Genomic DNA, 17,725 nt, shown 5'->3' on the forward strand with positions numbered 1-17,725 from the left:
TCCTTAATGTCCTTTAGATACTTGAGTCAGCTGCCCCTAATGTAACTTAGAACTTCCTGAAGTTGTATGTCTGTCGAGATTGCTTTTTGTATCTGGAGTAGTCTCTCTTGTGACACTGGCCTATATGTGTCCACAGCAGCCACGTATGCTTCTACACCATCTTTGAGCTCATGGGCAGTTGAGTGTGATGCTGGGCTCCATGACTGAGTGTCTGCTACTACCAATTTTTTCCCAGAAACACACTTAGCAATTGGATTAAATCTCATTAACCTTAGCAACAGATGGCATTTCAGCAGTGCTTGATCCAGATCTTTTCCGTTAATGAGCGTTACAAGTGGTTTATTGTCTGTTGTCAGTGTAAACAAATCAAGTTTGCACAGAGATCTGTAAAAGTTCTCATGTGCTTGCCAGGTACTCCTTTTCAGTCTGCGCATATCATTTTTCTGTTTCTGTGAGTGTGTAAGAGCAAAATGCAAAATTCATTCAGAGCCATGTTGTTGCAACAATGCACCATCTAGGCCATAGCTGATTGTATACACGCTGACCATTGTGGGTTTGTTAACATTGTTGTACTTGAAAATGGGAGCTGTTGAGATTCTTTTTTTTCTTTTTTCTTTTTGAAGGTAATTTCTTAATTTGGCCCCGTGATGGAGAATACCTGCCCCACACTGGGCTGGAGGGAGTTCCACTGCTCTGACTGGAACCTCAGTATAAGAGGGAACAGCTCAACTCAGTCTGGGCTGACTGCTGACGAGGGTAGACATGCCCCACAGGCTCCTTCTGGGAGAGTGCCAGAGCCACCAGATGCCAATGCCAGCCAGGTCGGTGCCTCTACTGAACCCCAGTCAATTGCTGAGGCCGATGGAGGGGAGGCAGTTATTGCCGAGGGATCCCCCTGCATTGGGAAAAGGGGTAAGAAGCAACCCAGGGAATGGGATGGTCGCAACAGGTGACCATCACTGAGCAGGAAGGTTCCCTAAGGCCCTAGGTTGGATGGAACCCGATGGAGAAGGGAGGGTCCCGGTCTCCCTGCCCTGTCCAACCCACCATGGACACCGCCACCATATGGGGAGGTGAATTGGGCCACCAAAGGCCATTACTTAAGACTTTGGCCACAAGGCCTTACTGTCCTGAACCCTGGGACAGCCCTACTGACTCTGGCCATTAGGCCATGCTGCCCTGGGAAGGAGAGCAGCTACTTAGACTTTAGCCACTAAGCCTATGGTCCTGAAGCCCAGGCCTGCCTTAAGGAACTTGGGCCACCTGGCCATACTGCCCTAAGGGGCTGATGGGGTATATCTGCCCCTTAACAGGCCACCATAACCGATTTCAGTGGTTTTGTCACTGTAGAAAGGTTTTGTAGGTATCTACCAATGTAATTGATCATCCCCAGTACACGTCTCAGTTCTGGTACATTAGTTGGTGTAGTCAATTAAGAACATAAGAACAACCATACTGGGTCAGACCAAAGGTCCATCAAGCCCAGCAGCCTGTCCTCTGACAGTGGCCAATGGCCGGTGCCCCAAAGGGAATGAACAGACAGGTTACCATCAAGTGATCCATGTTTGCCTTCTGGCAAACAGAGGCTAGGGACACCATTCCTGCCCATCCTGGCTAATAGCCATTGATGGACCTATCTTCCATGAATCTATCTAGCAATTCTCTAATTGCTTGTACTTTCTCAGGGCTCGGATTGATTTCATCTTGCTTTGTCGATCCCAAAAACTCGATTTGGTGCAGGTGAAAAATGCATTTTTCATTGTTGAGTTTTAATCCAGATGGACTGATCAGGCTTAGGACTTTGAGGGTTTTGTGTTCTTCCATCCAAGATCCATGCGTCGACCATGAAAACTAGAACCCCATTTGTGTTAGGGTATGGCTACACTACGGAATAAGGTCGAATTTATAGAAGTCGTTTTTTTAGAAATCCGTTTTATATATTCGAGTGTGTGTGTCCCCACAGAAAATGCTCTAAGTGCCTTAAGTGCATTAGCTCGGTGGAGTGCTTCCACAGTACCGAGGCTAGAGTCGACTTCCGGAGCGTTGCACTGTGGATAGCTATCCCACAGTTCCCGCAGTCTCCGCTGCCCATTGGAATTCTGGGTTGAGATCCCAATGCCTGATGGGGCTAAACATTGTCGCGGGTGGTTCTGGGTACATATTGTCAGGCCCCCCCGTTCCCTCCCTCCCTCCATGAAGGCAAGGGCAGACAATCGTTTTGCGCCTTTTTTCCTGAGTTACCTGTGCAGACGCCATACCACTGCAAGCATGGAGCCCGCTCAGGTAACCATCACCGTATGTTTTCTGGGTGCTGGCAGACGCAGTACGGCATTGCTACACAGTAGCAGCAACCCCTTGCCTTGTGGCAGCAGACAGTACAGTACGACTGGTAGCCGTCCTCGTCATGTCCAAGGTGCTCCTGGCCACGTCGGCTGGGAGTGCCTGGGCAGACATAGGCGCAGGGACTAAATTTGGAGTGACTTGACCAGGTCATTCTTTTTAGTCCTGCAGTCAGTCCTATTAAACTGTCTTATGGTGGGCAGGCAGGCGATACGGATTGCTAGCAGTCCTATTGCATCATCTTCTGCCCGGCAGGCAAGAGATGAGGATGGCTAGCAGTCCTACTGCACCATCTTCTGCTGAGCAGCCATGAGATGTGGATGGCATGCAGTCCTTCTGCACCGTCTGCTGCCAGCCAAAGATGTAAAAGATAGATGGAGTGGATCAAAACAAGAAATAGACCAGATTTGTTTTGTACTCATTTGCCTCCTTCCCCCCCGTCTAGGGGACTCATTCCTCTAGGTCACACTGCAGTCACTCACAGAGAAGGTGCAGCGAGGTAAATCTAGCCATGTATCAATCAGAGGCCAGACTAACCTCCTTGTTCCAATAAGAACAATAACTTAGGTGCACCATTTCTTATTGGAACCCTCCATGAAGTCCTGCCTGAAATACTCCTTGATGTAAAGCCACCCCCTTTGTTGATTTTAGCTCCCTGAAGCCAACCCTGTAAGCCGTGTCGTCAGTCGCCCCTGCCTCCGTCAGAGCAATGGCAGACAATCGTTCCGCGCCTTTTTTCTGTGCGGACGCCATACCAAGGCAAGCATGGAGGCCGCTCAGCTCACTTTGGCAATTAGGAGCACATTAAACACCACACGCATTATCCAGCAGTATATGCAGCACCAGAACCTGGCAAAGCGATCCCGGGCGAGGAGGCGACATCAGCGCGGTCACGTGAGTGATCAGGACATGGACACAGATTTCTCTGAAATCATGGGCCCTGCCAATGCTTGCATCATGGTGCTAATGGGGCAGGTTCATGCTGTGGAACGCCGATTCTGGGCTCGGGAAACAAGCATAGACTGGTGGGACCGCATAGTGTTGCAGGTCTGGGACGATTCCCAGTGGCTGTGAAACTTTCACATGCGTAAGGGCACTTAATCAAAGATCTGCTGATATCAAGGGTAGTGACCCTGGGAAATGTGCAGGTCATAGTGGATGGCTTTGCTGCAATGGGATTCCCTAACTGTGGTGGGGCCATAGACGGAACCCATATCCCTATCTTGGCACTGGAGCACCAAGCCGGCGAGTACATAAACCGCAAGGGGTACTTTTCCATAGTGCTGCAAGCTCTGGTGGATCACAAGGGACGTTTCACCAACATCAACGTGGGATGGCCGGGAAAGGTACATGACGCTTGCATCTTCAGGAACTCTGGTCTGTTTCAAAAGCTGCAGGAAGGGACTTTATTCCCAGACCAGAAAATAACTGTTGGGGATGTTGAAATGCCTATATGTATCCTTGGGGACCCAGCCTACCCCTTAATGCCATGGCTCATGAAGCCGTACACAGGCAGCCTGGACAGTGGTCAGGAGCTGTTCAACTACAGGCTGAGCAAGTGCAGAATGGTGGTAGAATGTGCATTTGGATGTTTAAAGGCGTGCTGGCGCAGTTTACTGACTCGCTTAGACCTCAGCGAAACCAATATTCCCACTGTTATTACTGCTTGCTGTGCGCTCCACAATATCTGTGAGAGTAAGGGGGAGACGTTTATGGCGGGGTGGGAGATTGAGGCAAATCGCCTGGCTGCTGGTTACGCGCAGCCAGACATCAGGGCGGTTAGAAGAGCACAGGAGGGCGCGGTACGCATCAGAGAAGCTTTGAAAACCAGTTTCATGACTGGCCAGGCTACGGTGTGAAAGTTCTGTTTGTTTTTCCTTGATGAAACCCTGCGCCCTTTGGTTCACTCTACTTCCCTGTAAGCTAATCACCCTCCCCTCCTCACTTCGATCACCGCTTGCAGAGGCAGTAAAGTCATTGTTGCTTCACATTCATGCATTCTTTATTCATTCATCACACAAATAGGGGGATGACTACCAAGGTAGCCCAGGAGGGGTGGTGGAGGAGGGAAGGAAAATGCCACACAGCACTTTAAAAGTTTACAACTTTAAAATTTATTGAATGCCAGCCTTCTTTTTTTTGGGCAATCCTCTGTGGCGGAGTGGCTGGTTGGCCGGTGGCCCCCCCACCGCGTTCTTGGGCATCTGGGCGTGGAGGCTATGAAACTTGGGGAGGAGGGCGGTTGGTTACACGGGGCTGTAGTGGCAGTCTGTGCTCCAGCTGCCTTTGCTGCAGCTCAACCATACACTGGAGCACACTGGTTTGGTCCTCCAGCAGTCTGAGCATTGAATCCTGCCTCCTCTCATCACGCTGCCGCCACATTTGAGCTTCAGCCCTGTCTTCAGCCCGCCACTTACTCTCTTCAGCCCGCCACCCCTCCTCCCGGTCATTTTGTGCTTTCCTGCACTCTGACATTATTTGCCTCCACGCATTCGTCTGTGCTCTGTCAGTGTGGGAGGACAGCATGAGCTCGGAGAACATTTCATCTCGAGTGCGTTTTTTTTTCTTTCTAATCTTCACTAGCCTCTGGGAAGGAGAAGATCCTGTGATCATTGAAACACATGCAGCTGGTGGAGAAAAAAAAAAGGGACAGTGGTATTTAAAAAGACACATTTTATAAAACAGTGGCTACACTCTTTCAGGGTAAACCTTGCTGTTAACATTACATGCATAGCACATGTGCTTTCGTTACAAAGTCGCATTTTGCCTCCCCCCACCGCGTGGCTACCCCCTCAACCCTCCCCCCTCCCCGTGGCTAACAGCAGGGAACATTTCTGTTCAGCCACAGGCAAACAGCCCAGCAGGAATGGGCTCCTCTGAGTGTCCCCTGAAGAAAAGCACTCTATTTCAACCAGGTGACCATGAATTATATCTCACTCTCCTAAGGATAACACAGAGAGATAAAGAACGGCTGTTGTTTGAACGCCAGCAAACATACACTGCAATGCTTTGTTGTGCAATGATTCCCGAGTACGTGTTACTGGCCTGGAGTCGGAAAGTGTCCTACCATGAAGGACGCAATAAGGCTGCCCTCCCCAGAAACCTTTTGCAAAGGATTTGGGAGTACATCCAGGAGAGCCGCGAATGCTAGGGCAAAGTAATCCTTTCACATGCTTGCTTTTAAACCATGTATAGTATTTTAAAAGGTACACTCACCAGAGGTCCCTTCTCCGCCTGCTGGGTCCAGGAGGCAGCCTTGGGTGGGTTCGGGGGGTACTGGTTCCAGGTCCAGGGTGAGAAACAGTTCCTGGCTGTCGGGAAAACCGGTTTCTCCGCTTGCTTGCTGTGAGCTATCTACAACCTCCTCCTCCTCCTCCTCCTCATCTTCTTTGTCCCCAAAACCTGCTTCCATATTGCCTCCATCTCCATTGAAGGAGTCAAACAACACGGCTGGGGTAGTGGTGGCTGAATCCCCTAAAATGGCATGCAGCTCATCATAGAAGCGGCATGTTTGGGGCTCTGACCCGAAGCGGCCGTTCGCCTCTCTGGTTTTCTGGTAGGCTTGCCTCAGCTCCTTCAGTTTCAATGCGGCACTGCTTTGGGTCCCTGTTATGGCCTCTGTCCTTCATGCCCTGGGAGATTTTGACAAAGGTTTTGGCATTTCGAAAACTGGAACGGATAGCACGGATTCCTCTCCCCATACAGCGATCAGATCCCGTACCTCCCGTTCGGTCCATGCTGGAGCTCTTTTGCGATTCTGGGACTCCATCATGGTCACCTCTGCTGATGAGCTCTGCATGGTCACCTGCAGCTTGCCACGCTGGCCAAACAGTTACCAATTCTGCTATCTTTCTTTGGAAATTTTCAAGTGCACTGGTGGTCCCAAAAGGTAATCTTTAAAAGTAAAATCTCTCAAAGGATGTGATAAATGGAGCATTTTCTTAGCTAAAGGAATTTGCCAGAATCTGCTCAAGGTATCCAGCTCGGAGAACACTGTAGCTCCTTTCACTTTGGGGAGGAAGTCATCCAGTGGTGGGAGAATACATTTTTCTCTTGTAGCTGCTTCATTAAGTCATTTAAGATCCACACTGATTCATATTTTTCCTTGTATTTTAATAACTGGTACCACTGAAACACAATATACTGTTGGCTCAGAGATTTTCTCAATCATATCAATCCATTCCAGTCTCTTTAATTCAGTTTCCACTTTATGAAGTAATAGAATCGGAATCCTGTGAGGTGTGTGCACGCTGTATGGGTCAGCATCGTCTCTTGAGGTTATTTGTACTGTAGATCCTTTCTAAAGTGAAATATTTCCATCGAGTTCCTCCACCCATCTCACTAGGCCCATCATGGCTGCTGGCGTGTGATCACGGCTGAGAAGGCTGCCGGCGGATGATCCGTTCATCACATACATTCTGAATGCATAACTTTTGTCTTAGGACTCGTCTCAGCTGTGTCAGGTGACTTCAGCTCTGGGAGGGGTTGAAGGCGATTGTTTCAAGAGAAACAGAAGGAAACAACAAAAACAACTTGGAATAATGGTGACCGAGCTACCAAATAGCACCTAGAAGGGGGGAATAATTAATTAATACCCTGCCCCTCCCTCTACTCCTTTCAGGGATGTGGGATGGCACATCCGGAGATTACAGCATCCTGGCTCGATCATGCAGAAAGGGTTGATGTTTTGTTTGCACCGTGCTGAGTGGCAGCTGGCACTGCGTGCTCGGCAGCAGCAGCCGAGCTCAAATGCTAGAGGCAGCAGCACAATGAACAGTTTCGCTGTAATCACTTCTAATGATTTCCATGCATTTTCAGCAAGCACTTACTGCACAGGTTTCAATGAAGTGATTTAAAAGGAATAAAATTTCTCCTCCCCCACCCTTCCACCCCAGCTAGTGCATGACTTTCTGCATAAATGGAAAGTGCAACGGGGTGGCAAGTAGCAGAGCAGGGAGGAAAGGTAACGCTGAAGAAGAGCTTCTTCTGTTCTGGGCATCTATAGTTGTAACTTGTGGATTCCTTTTGTGCAATGCAAGAAAGGTCCAAGTTACTAGGGCATTGCAGTGCTTTGCAAGGAGATGTCTCAGGGCTGCTCTCAAACTTCATACACGAAGTATGGCTTTAGGACACAGAATCACTGTTGATTTTCATTATAGAAAGTTCCAGGCTATTTTCAATGAAAACGTAATGTCCCTTATAGTGTTCCTCATTTCAAGGTGTGTTGACCCTCATTTTGAAGGTCACTGTCCCACATTTTAGAGTCTGCAGCTTCAGAGGTTTGGCCTTCCAGGAGCTGGCAAACTCTAGTTGGGGTTTACATGTGTGTACAGTTACTGACTCTCGGTCAGATCCTGCATTCCTTTTTTTGCAATCAAAACTCCCAGTGAAGTCTCGAGTGTATATTGGTTTTGGGAATACTACCAGGAATGCAGGATTGAATCATTCTGCATAAGTGAGAGGATACACTGAAAGAGGATATTATATAACAATTTTTCTAGTTCGTAGCACTCCTTTTTTCGCAGCTTCCTGTCTCAGATGGCCCTCAACAAGATTTCTGAATATCTCCCAGTATTTTAGCATATACAAGATAGCGATTTTTCTCTCACTTTTCCGTAGTAAGTAGTCTATGTTATATGGTTTCTTGTTTTGGCAGGAGGTATTTTTCCCCCAACTGTGATGTCATGGTGTGCAGGCTAGATCAAAATGCAGTAGCTTTTGCATTTTGTGAAAAAGATGCTGAGGTCATCATGATATCACTGAAGAATGAATTCCAGATTCATAGTCATTTGCTGAGAAAGCTTTGTCTTCTGCACAGACATATTTCACGCTTGAGGCTTTGATCTGTTCCTCCAGTATCCATATTCATGCAGCCTATAAACCCCACGCTTCTCTTTAAAAAATTGCATCCAAAAATACACACACACCCAGAGCTAACAAAACCCATGGTAAATATAACCAACTACTTAGCAACTAAATTGTATGTTGTCCTCCTTTCCTCCATATTTTGTTTATGTTTTAATTCTTTGGTAGGAACCTTGCAAAACATATTTGCAAAATACTAACCAAGTAAGTTAAAAACAACTCAGAACAAATTTTGCTGGCAAAATTATTCTTCAGTATGAGCAGTTCAGATACAGCTTCAGGATTCTTACTGTGGAACCCAGCCAAAATAATCCATTTTTAGATCCTATCCCTCTACTCCTTTTCATCATTTAAGAAATGAGGAATTTTATCTCATGTTTGTGAGGAGGCTCTCCCTCCAGTCCCACTTATTTATAATAGGGGGATATTAAAGGTTCTGATTTTCAATCCCTGATCTTGGCTCATTGGTGTACCATATGCATGTAATAGAGGTAGCCCTTTGCAAATGCAAACACTTGCACCCACATTAGAACAATTACAACACCTGGATCAGCAAACCAGGAACCAAATTCAGTCCCCAAATGTATACTGTTTGATGCAAAACCATTGTTGCAACTCCCTCATGCCTTGTTCTGTTGGTCTTTTCTTGCTCACTGAGGGGGGCTCTTCCTCACTTGTAGTTTTTTGTTTGCTCACTTCCCGTTCTTTTTTTCCCACTTCTTTACTGTGTGTGTTGTTCTGTTCTACCCTCTTAAAAGACCATTCCTCTGCCGCTGCTCTGCACATAGACCAGGGACTAGACACTAGAACAAAAGCTAGCCTTTTGTAAATCAGGTTAACTCTGCTCCTGGCTGCTCTTGCAGGGAAAGTACACCTTGTAAGGGCAGCATCTGGCTCCTCCTCTTGTGCTTGGGCGGCTCTGTCCTTGGGGGAATTTCTAAAATGAAAAGTGGTATGAGAAAATATGGAATTCCTCCATCAACTTTAGACCTTTATTAAATGAGGGGAAGACAGAAAAATAAAGATTGTTGACACTATTTGTATCAGGGTCAGTGAAACTGAAGTCAGAGGGACAAGATTCCCCGCAGGGACTGTTATTGACAGGACACCAGTAGAACAAGGAATGTGGGGAATTAGGTTGGAAGCAACTCAGTCACATGGACAGAGTAAGCCCTCAGCTTACATGAAAGTTCCACTTGTTCAATTTAATATGTGCTCAGCTTCATTGTTTGCTAACGAAGTATGGCGTCAAAGCTGAGAGTTCTCTGCAGCGTAGCAGCTGGTAGGATGTGCCACAGAACTTGGTCTGAAGCCCCCCAGAGCCCTTGATTTTACAGTGCTGGAAGGAGGGGTTTGAGCTGTACACAGACCTGGCTGTGCAGGAGGATGACAACAGCATGAAAGCAAAAAAAGTGTTACATTACCTTATTGGGAAACAAGGCAGAGAAGATTTGTACCACTCTGAAGCTCATCACTTCCCCAGGCCTCATAGCGATTCTAAGAGCCCTGGGGAACTACTGCTTCCAAAAGCACAACAAAACTGAGGCGTGACAGAGGTTCTTCAACAGAGACTAATGAGGGGCAGGGGATAGACCCACTATGTAATTGCCCTATGCACAATGGCTGCTACAAGCAATTTTGGGGAACTTGACAGACTCCCTGATTTGGGATGGGTCAGTCTGCAGCACTTGGGATCAGCACCTATGACAGGAGGTGCTCCGGCAAGGCAATCTCACAGACAGACACGATAGTAATGTAGATCCACATTAGATTTGTGTGAATTATGGTTTTAAATTGAGTGGGGATATTAGCATGAGCAACAGGCCCAAAGCATGTGACCAAAAAGGAAGAGATCATGAGAAAGAAGATTGTATTAAACTTGTAGTGACCCTTGGAAATACCAGTGTTGTTTTAGCCCAAATCTTAAATAAGGTAATAGAAAAAAAACCCATGGTTAATTGGGTACCAGGTACAATAATCAGGTACATAAATGCCTACATTTGGCCTTAGCTAAGGTCCAGTAATTGGCAATAACATGACTTGTTTTTAAGAGGAGTTACTTTTTTTTAATATACCCTTTAACAGAGTTCATTGCTAATAGCTGCCTGACCAAGTTGGAGCTAATTACTATGGGTCTAAGCACCCAGGACTTTAGCCTGTTTGTAAGTATCTTGATCAAATGCTTATAAATGTTTTGTTACTGTTTAGATGTAATAAATTGTTGCTTATTTAGAGCAATTTTATAAATACTATTTATTTATAAATCCTTTGGATTTAATCCTTTGGATTTAATAAAGGAATTTATGCTTACATTAGTATTGTGTATTAGTACCCCGAATAAATAATATTTCCAACAGATGTTTACAGGGGGAATACAACGGAAACCTAAAGAGAAAGGATAAAAACCCTATCAGGCACAATAGCCACAGATATATGGTGCAGTGAGACAGTCACTCCTGTGTGGTCCCCTGATGAGAAGACCAAAATTATCTCAATCTATGTAACCAGCTGAGTCTGTGGTAAAAACGAGACTCCAGTTCAGCTATACATTAGCAGCTTCAGGCTGAAAGGAAGTGGGATGGGAGTCTGAACATCAATTCTTTGTTTTTAAAGTTTATACCAATGTTTGTAAAATAGGGAAGATGTATCATCATCAGTGGAACTGGCTTCACACAGCCAGTGTTTCCAGAGGGACATTACTGATAAGACACCAATGGAATAGGGAATGCAGGCCGCGAGGCTGGAAGCAACTCAGCCACATGGACAGAACAGTCCACAGGGTTTAATAAAGTTACACCTGTTCATTTTAACCTGTATTCCACATCACACTTTATGAATGAAACAATATTAATGTGAAAAAGGAATGATCAAAAAAGTAACTCTGGATTTGACTTAGTCTAATCTAGGTTAGGTTATCCTTAGCACCACGTCTGAGAGTTGAGCATTTACCAGTCTGCAGGCTTCACATTTTTTAAATAGCAATTTCTTTATTTTTGTTTCTCCATTAAAAAAAAAAAAATCCTGAAGGAAAGCAAGCCTAAAAAAAGCAAACAAACGTTTCAGGTAGAGCTGGTGGAAATTTTTCTAACAAAAAGCTATTTGAAAAAAATATATATTTAAAATTTTTTGTGCAAAAAATTGTGAATAGTTCAAATATTTCATAAAAAGTGTAAAAATTATTGAAAAAATTGAATGCAAATATTAAAATTACAATTTATTGTTTATCTATTTTCATAAAATGTTGATAAATTAATATTGCAAAAAAATGGTTCCATTTTGAAAGGAAAACAAGTTCAAGGGTTTGAATTTTTCCCCCACACTACTTTTAGATTTTTCTCTCGGGTTTAGTTTCAAGTTTGGATCTAGCTAATAAGACTAGACTGGCGGGGCTCAGGAAGTGCCATCGCATAGCTGTGGTGCAGTTGAGTGCCATATACCTACTGAATGGCTGCTCCTCTCATGCTGGTCTATCAGCAGGACTTTCCAGGCTCCATTTTGCTGACCCTGACGCTACTGAATGGCTAACACGTGTGATGTCTACCTCAGCCCTTTAACATTTTTCTTCTTTGTTTTTGTTTTTAATTTGTTTTTCATCTTTATTGTACCACTTGTGCATTCACTAATAATGAAGCTTCTAGTATCTGAGTAGATGTGAGTCATTTAGTGGAAATACATTAATGTTAAAGTATTTTAATGTATGTGCAGTATGTTGAACCATTATAAAGAATGATTGAAGTGGAATATTCCCCCAAGATAACATATTTTCCTAAAATAAGACCTTCAAGTTAAATCCAGGATTCTTGCTACTTGAAATATATTTAAATATTTTAAATTAATTGCATTTAAAGGGGTCACCGAATTGCTTTTCTGCTGACATTTCCAGAACCATATTGCTGTAAATGATGAAAATTTATTCGAAAGAAAAATTGACACCCCCCCCCAAAAAAAAACAAAAAAAACCTTTCCTTTTTAAATTTAATCACTGTCTCTTGTTGGACTTTTAAAAGTGGAGTAGTCATACTTTAAAAGTTCATTCCATTGTAAAAGATTCTACCTGTAGGTGTGACTTTTAAAATGGGAAATGCCACTGGAACCAGGAATCGCTCTCAAAATTATAGCTGGTTAAAAAAAAGGGGGGAAAAAACCCTCATTTAATTAACATTTTCAAAATGTCAAACTTGTTTTAATTTGAAAGGTTTTGAAATGGATTTTTTCTTTTTATTAAAATCTGTCACAATTTTTTTTAATTTCTGAAGTGTTTACCCAAAGCATTATTCAAATTATCATTAAAAAGTTCATGGAAATGTATTGTTTACTGAAAAGGGGGTTTTCAGCAAATGAAAAATTTTGACTATTTTGACACTTCCTATTAAAAAGTCTAAATATCAGAAAGACATGACATTTTTGAGTGAAAAAAGAACATCTATGTCAAAAGATTACATGGATTTTTTTTTAAAAGAACTTTTCAGTGAAAAACTTGGTTTGGAAATAGTTACTAGCACCACTAAAAGTAAAATGGACTTTTTAAGCATGCCCACTGTAAAAGCTAGCTCATGTAATTATAGAAAACACCACAATATTAAAAAATAAGCAACTTCAGCCCCGATCGCACAAAGATTTAAGCACGTGCTTAACTTTACACACTGTGACTGGTCTCATAGAGTGCACTGGGAAAATTCACATGGCACAATATTGCCACTGACATCAGTGGCAGCAGGATCAAGCCCACAGTCCACCAAGTTAAGCGCACACATGTTTTTGCAGGACTAGGCCTTTATATGTAATGCTGACAAGCTCATGCCAAGACCTCCCCAAATCCTGACAAATGCACAGCTGAAAACCAGACTGGCTCAGCTGTATGTTAGTGTTATTAAAAGAGATGTTAAGTTTATAAGAATGTCTTTAGACCTGATGAAATGTTTGCAGGATATATTGATCTCACTTATAACCTCCATATACCATGGTATAAAGTTATATTGAGTGTTTGCTTTGTAAATCTCCTGCGTAACTCAAACTGAAAAGAAGCATCAATTAATGTAAAGTGCTGGTCTTTCACACAAGAAGGCCTATTGAAACCAAATAAGCCACTGTGAAACATCAAAAGGCCAAAGACTTTGTTGATTGTGCCCCCTCTCACACACCCACCCATGAAGAAGAGATGGGCACAAACACTTGTCCCATGAGTTTGAACTCAAAGATATAAAAATCCCTGACCAGAAGGAACTGCATCACTGTGGTGCTTCGCATTCAGAGAGGGCAATGTTTCTAAACAGAAGCTTGGGATCCTCAAGCTGCTTAGCTTGGAGTAGCTCTCAAGAGTATAGAATGCTTGCATATCACAGCAGCTTCTATTACCTTTTGGAACCAAAGAGGTTAACTGATTTGTTCACCTGCTTTAACCTCGTAAATAACATTTCTTTTTTTAGTTAATAAACCTTTCGTTGGTTTATTATAGGATTGGCTAGAAGTATTGTCTTTTGGTGTGAGGTCTAAGGTGCAATTGACCTGGGGTAAGTGACTGGCCCTTTGGAACTGGGAGTGACCTGAATATTGCTTGTGATTTTTTTTAGTGTAAGGGACCATCTATCACAAAGGCAAGTTTGCCCGAGTGGCAATACAGACTGGGTTATGCCAGGAGACTATCTGTGACTCCATGGTTAGATTGCTGTAGCGCTTAGAGTTCATACTTCTTGGTTGGTGAAATCGAAGTGTAGAACTCCCAACCAATTTGGGATTTGAGTCCTTCTTCTTGACAGTCCGCCCTGAGGTTGTCACTCATGCTAGTCAGCTACTCCAGCCGGCTTGACAAATGCAAAAGGATTTTATCATCAGAGCAGTGAGAAAATACCAATTTTTGCTTAACAAAAATACAAAATAAGAACATTTCCAATTAGTAATAAATCCTATTATCTGAACAAAAAAAATTAAGTTAGACAAAATAATAGCCGAGTGCAACAAAATAGTCCAGCCCCAGCACATTGACTCAAGATGGGAAAGACTGTAATCCTTTATAGGGACAGACTTAATAAAAATGCTCCATGAGGTCTGCAAATTCACATGTCAGACATAAGGATGTCCAACATCAATTTACAGTGGAGATCAAAGATCACATTTTAAAGAGATACAGGACACAAGTGGGGAAAAAGAAAAAGCTTGTACATTTTGGTCTTACATAGTATTCCATTTACCATGTGGCGATACGGATTTCACAATCTGTAAAGGGCAAAGTCCTGCATAGTTTATGGATAGAAATGTAGCCGAAACCTCCAAACTATGAATTACAAATTCCTAACACAAACAAATATATCTCAACCCAATTCTTTCTGTATAAGTACATAAGGCTCCCTCTGAAGAAGTTCCACTGAGTTCAGTGGGAGCCCTAGGCATGCACTCACCCATTGGATTATTGTAGGAACCATTAGAACTCCCAGCACAAGCTGGGGGTCACACAGTCAGATGCTTCAGAACAGCTCCAACTTTCTACAAGTCTTGGGGCAAAATTTCTGTTGCAATGTAGTAACCCTTCTTTATACACAATCTGGCCGGACATAGAACAAAAAAATATAGCCTCAACAGAACTTTCTTAATGAGTGCGTCAGTGATGTATATTCTTCCTTTAGGTGTTTCATCTGGCAGGGCTCATGTTCATCTATCAAAATCCAGTATTCGTATATCAAGGTTTTTTAGTCCCTTTTATTAAATGTAGGAAACCAAATCTATCAATGACATATACAACAGCATGGAAACTACAAGAGCCTAGTAGAGGTGTAAATACTCATTTTTATTTATCTTTGGTGAAATTATAAATTTTACAAATTAAATATTGAACAGGAAAATATTCAATAAATGATTTTGATCAGTAGATAATATTTACACATTAAGTTTCCCAAAGCAACCATAATTTAGCCCTATTTTGCATATGGTATATATTGCAGTATTTCAGAGTAGCAGCCGTGTTAGTCTGTATTCACAAAAAGAAAAGGAGTACTTGTGGCACCTTAGAGACTAACAAATTTATTTGAGCATAAGTGAGCTGTAGCTCATGAAAGCTTATGCTGAAATTTGTTAGTCTCTAAGGTGCCCCAAGTACTCCTTTTCTTATTGCAGTATTTGTTGTTCATTGTCGTTTATTTAAGATATGTATTCACCGTGGTTAAGTTACAAGTGCTGTGCACATTTTGGTTCTGAATGGACATTTCTACAGTTACATTAGCAAACTTAAGACTCCATAAACTTGGTCTTGATTTTTTGTATTTAATTTTTTTAAAAAGGAAGATAAAATAGAAAAACACTATCAATATGCCCACAGCTTAAAGCACTTTGGAATCTTTCAGGACGAAAGTTATAAATGTATCATTTAATAAGCACTTAACAAAAAATGAACCTGAAATGTATTCAGCTAAACAACCTGACACAAAATAAATGCACAAACGATAGGGTTTCATTTTGATTTTGCTGCTATGCCTTGATAGGGCGTGTTCGAAAAGCAAAGTTCTGCATTTAAACTTTGTTGCTCATTTTCAGCACAGTGCTTATATTCTTGAGCAGCACAACAAACACTCCATACCATGTTTATGCCAAACATTATTTAAGAGTTTTATGAATTATTAAAATATTGAGTCACAAATTTAAAAACAACAATTCTGTACCAGTTTCTTTATCATCTGCAATGAAGAGAACTTTCTAAAATGAATTGCTTGCTTACTTTGCCTGAAGTGCTCATGCTGACTGTCTCTTTCACAGCTTGCTAACGCTAGTTTCTTGCTCCAGAAGTTTAGTCAGCTGTCGAGGATTCCTCTTGCTGATAGTCTGTCCTGCTGGATAAATAGATTCAAAGTTGTTCCTGCAATTTGCAGCAATGAATACGTTACTTGGGGCCTTTTAACCAAGCCTGTTTGTGCCCTAACCCCACCCCTCAAACATCCAAAGCACTGAACAGAAAAACTAAACCACTCCTCTAATGAACGCCTACCTCCGCTGAACTTTTGTAACATTAAACAATTAGAAGTGAGCTGACCTGGTAGTCTACTGTATTATTACAGTGCATTTATACAGTGCCACAAACATACATGGCGATTTACAATAAATAGGGCATGCCAGATAAAGAACAGTGTGCTTGTCCTTATGAGTGGGAGGCAGATGTAAGCCCAGTGAAGTACAAGGCATACAGCTGCACAGGGGAAATCAGAATTCAGATCTCTAGCACCTCTCTCACTCCTGGTCTAGCAAAGGCTTTGATAAGCACCAACAAGGCAACACCACACTCCTCTCATTACAGAGATGCAGTGAGCTGGGAAAAGGAAAGTAGGGATTGCTCTCAGGCAACCCAGTCTGACTCCCAGGGTGGGTATTGACGAGGACCAAAGGGATCATCGCCAGGCCTGGTCAGCCAGGAGGGGGTCACATCAGTATTTCAGGTGGCTAATAAAGAGGATCAGTTTGGGGAGTGCAATTATGTTGAGTCTGTTTTCCTTTACTGCTTGCCTTGGACTAGTTTGTCTTGCCCTGCAGAAATCAAGCCCTGTGGAGAAAAGGGATGTCTACAAAACTCTCGATAATGGCTAAAGCAGCAGTCATGGCACTCCTGTTGCCATTACAAAATACCATCTGATTGTTTCACTGTTATTTTGTTCTCCCTCTTGCAGTCTCATGTCATATGCAAATCCCATAAGATCTTTGGGGCAGGAACTGTCTTTATCACGTGTGTACATTTCTTAACACAATGGGGCCCTGATCCCTGATTGGGGCCTGTAAGTACCATTGTGACACCAACAATAATAATCCTTTACGATACAAGTGGTGGGCCCCCTACCGGAGCAGACCTTGTAAATCATATCAACTCTTGCAGTACAGCCACCTACTCCCTTGCTTTGTAAAGTGTAGTTGCTGTCGCTGTCCAGCGGCAAAGATTGGACTACTTAAAGTTCAAACTGTAAGTTATCAAATTACCCAGGGTTTAAAGTGTTCCTACCCCTAAGGCTCCTGACCAACCTACTAAGATGTCAGTTTGTTGTAATATTGGTCATAGATTACTGTCTACCTTCTATGAAAAGAATGCTGTGTATAAAGGATACGGGGGCAGAGTTAAGGTTGTTTCGAGTTCCTTAATAAAGCTGTGTGAATAATGGAGTTTTTGGTTCACTGACAATTCTGGGGGGGGGGGAGGGGGAATCATTTCGAGTCAACCCAGAAATATTCTTCTGATTTTTCCGCAAACTTGTTTCAACTTTTTTGATTTGTTTTTTCAGGTTGAACAAATTTGGTTTGAACCAAAACAGAATGTTTTGTTTCAGTTTTGACCATTTTTAACTGGTTTTGATTTTTAAAATAAAAAGGAAACTTCAAAACCAAAAAAGTTGTTTCAAGCCAAAAGATTGAAATGTTTTATTTCAACATTTTTGGAGTTTTGGGTTTTGTTTTACTTGAACAACTTGGCATTAATTTGTGGAATGTTTCAGTGTCACCAAATCTCCATTTTTCCCTGGGGGGGGGGGCAGAATTTCAATCCAAAAATGTCACC

At 42.8% G+C, this 17,725-nt stretch overlaps 1 protein-coding gene across 1 annotated transcript in view; it reads right to left on the reverse strand.

The window, feature by feature from the left end:
• LOC140910257 (alcohol dehydrogenase 1-like) overlaps positions 1 to 16,071 on the reverse strand; it is a 31,317-nt gene extending 15,246 nt beyond the window's left edge. Inside the window, exon 1 of the mRNA XM_073340773.1 lies at positions 15,911 to 16,071. Coding sequence (XP_073196874.1) covers positions 15,911 to 15,928 — 18 coding nt within the window. The 5' untranslated portion in view covers positions 15,929 to 16,071. The remainder of the gene's footprint in view (positions 1 to 15,910) is intronic.
• Between the last annotated feature and the right edge of the window lie 1,654 nt (positions 16,072 to 17,725).

The sequence above is a fragment of the Lepidochelys kempii genome, chromosome 4 (assembly GCF_965140265.1).
Source record: "Lepidochelys kempii isolate rLepKem1 chromosome 4, rLepKem1.hap2, whole genome shotgun sequence".
In the NCBI taxonomy this organism is placed as follows: domain Eukaryota; kingdom Metazoa; phylum Chordata; order Testudines; family Cheloniidae; genus Lepidochelys; species Lepidochelys kempii.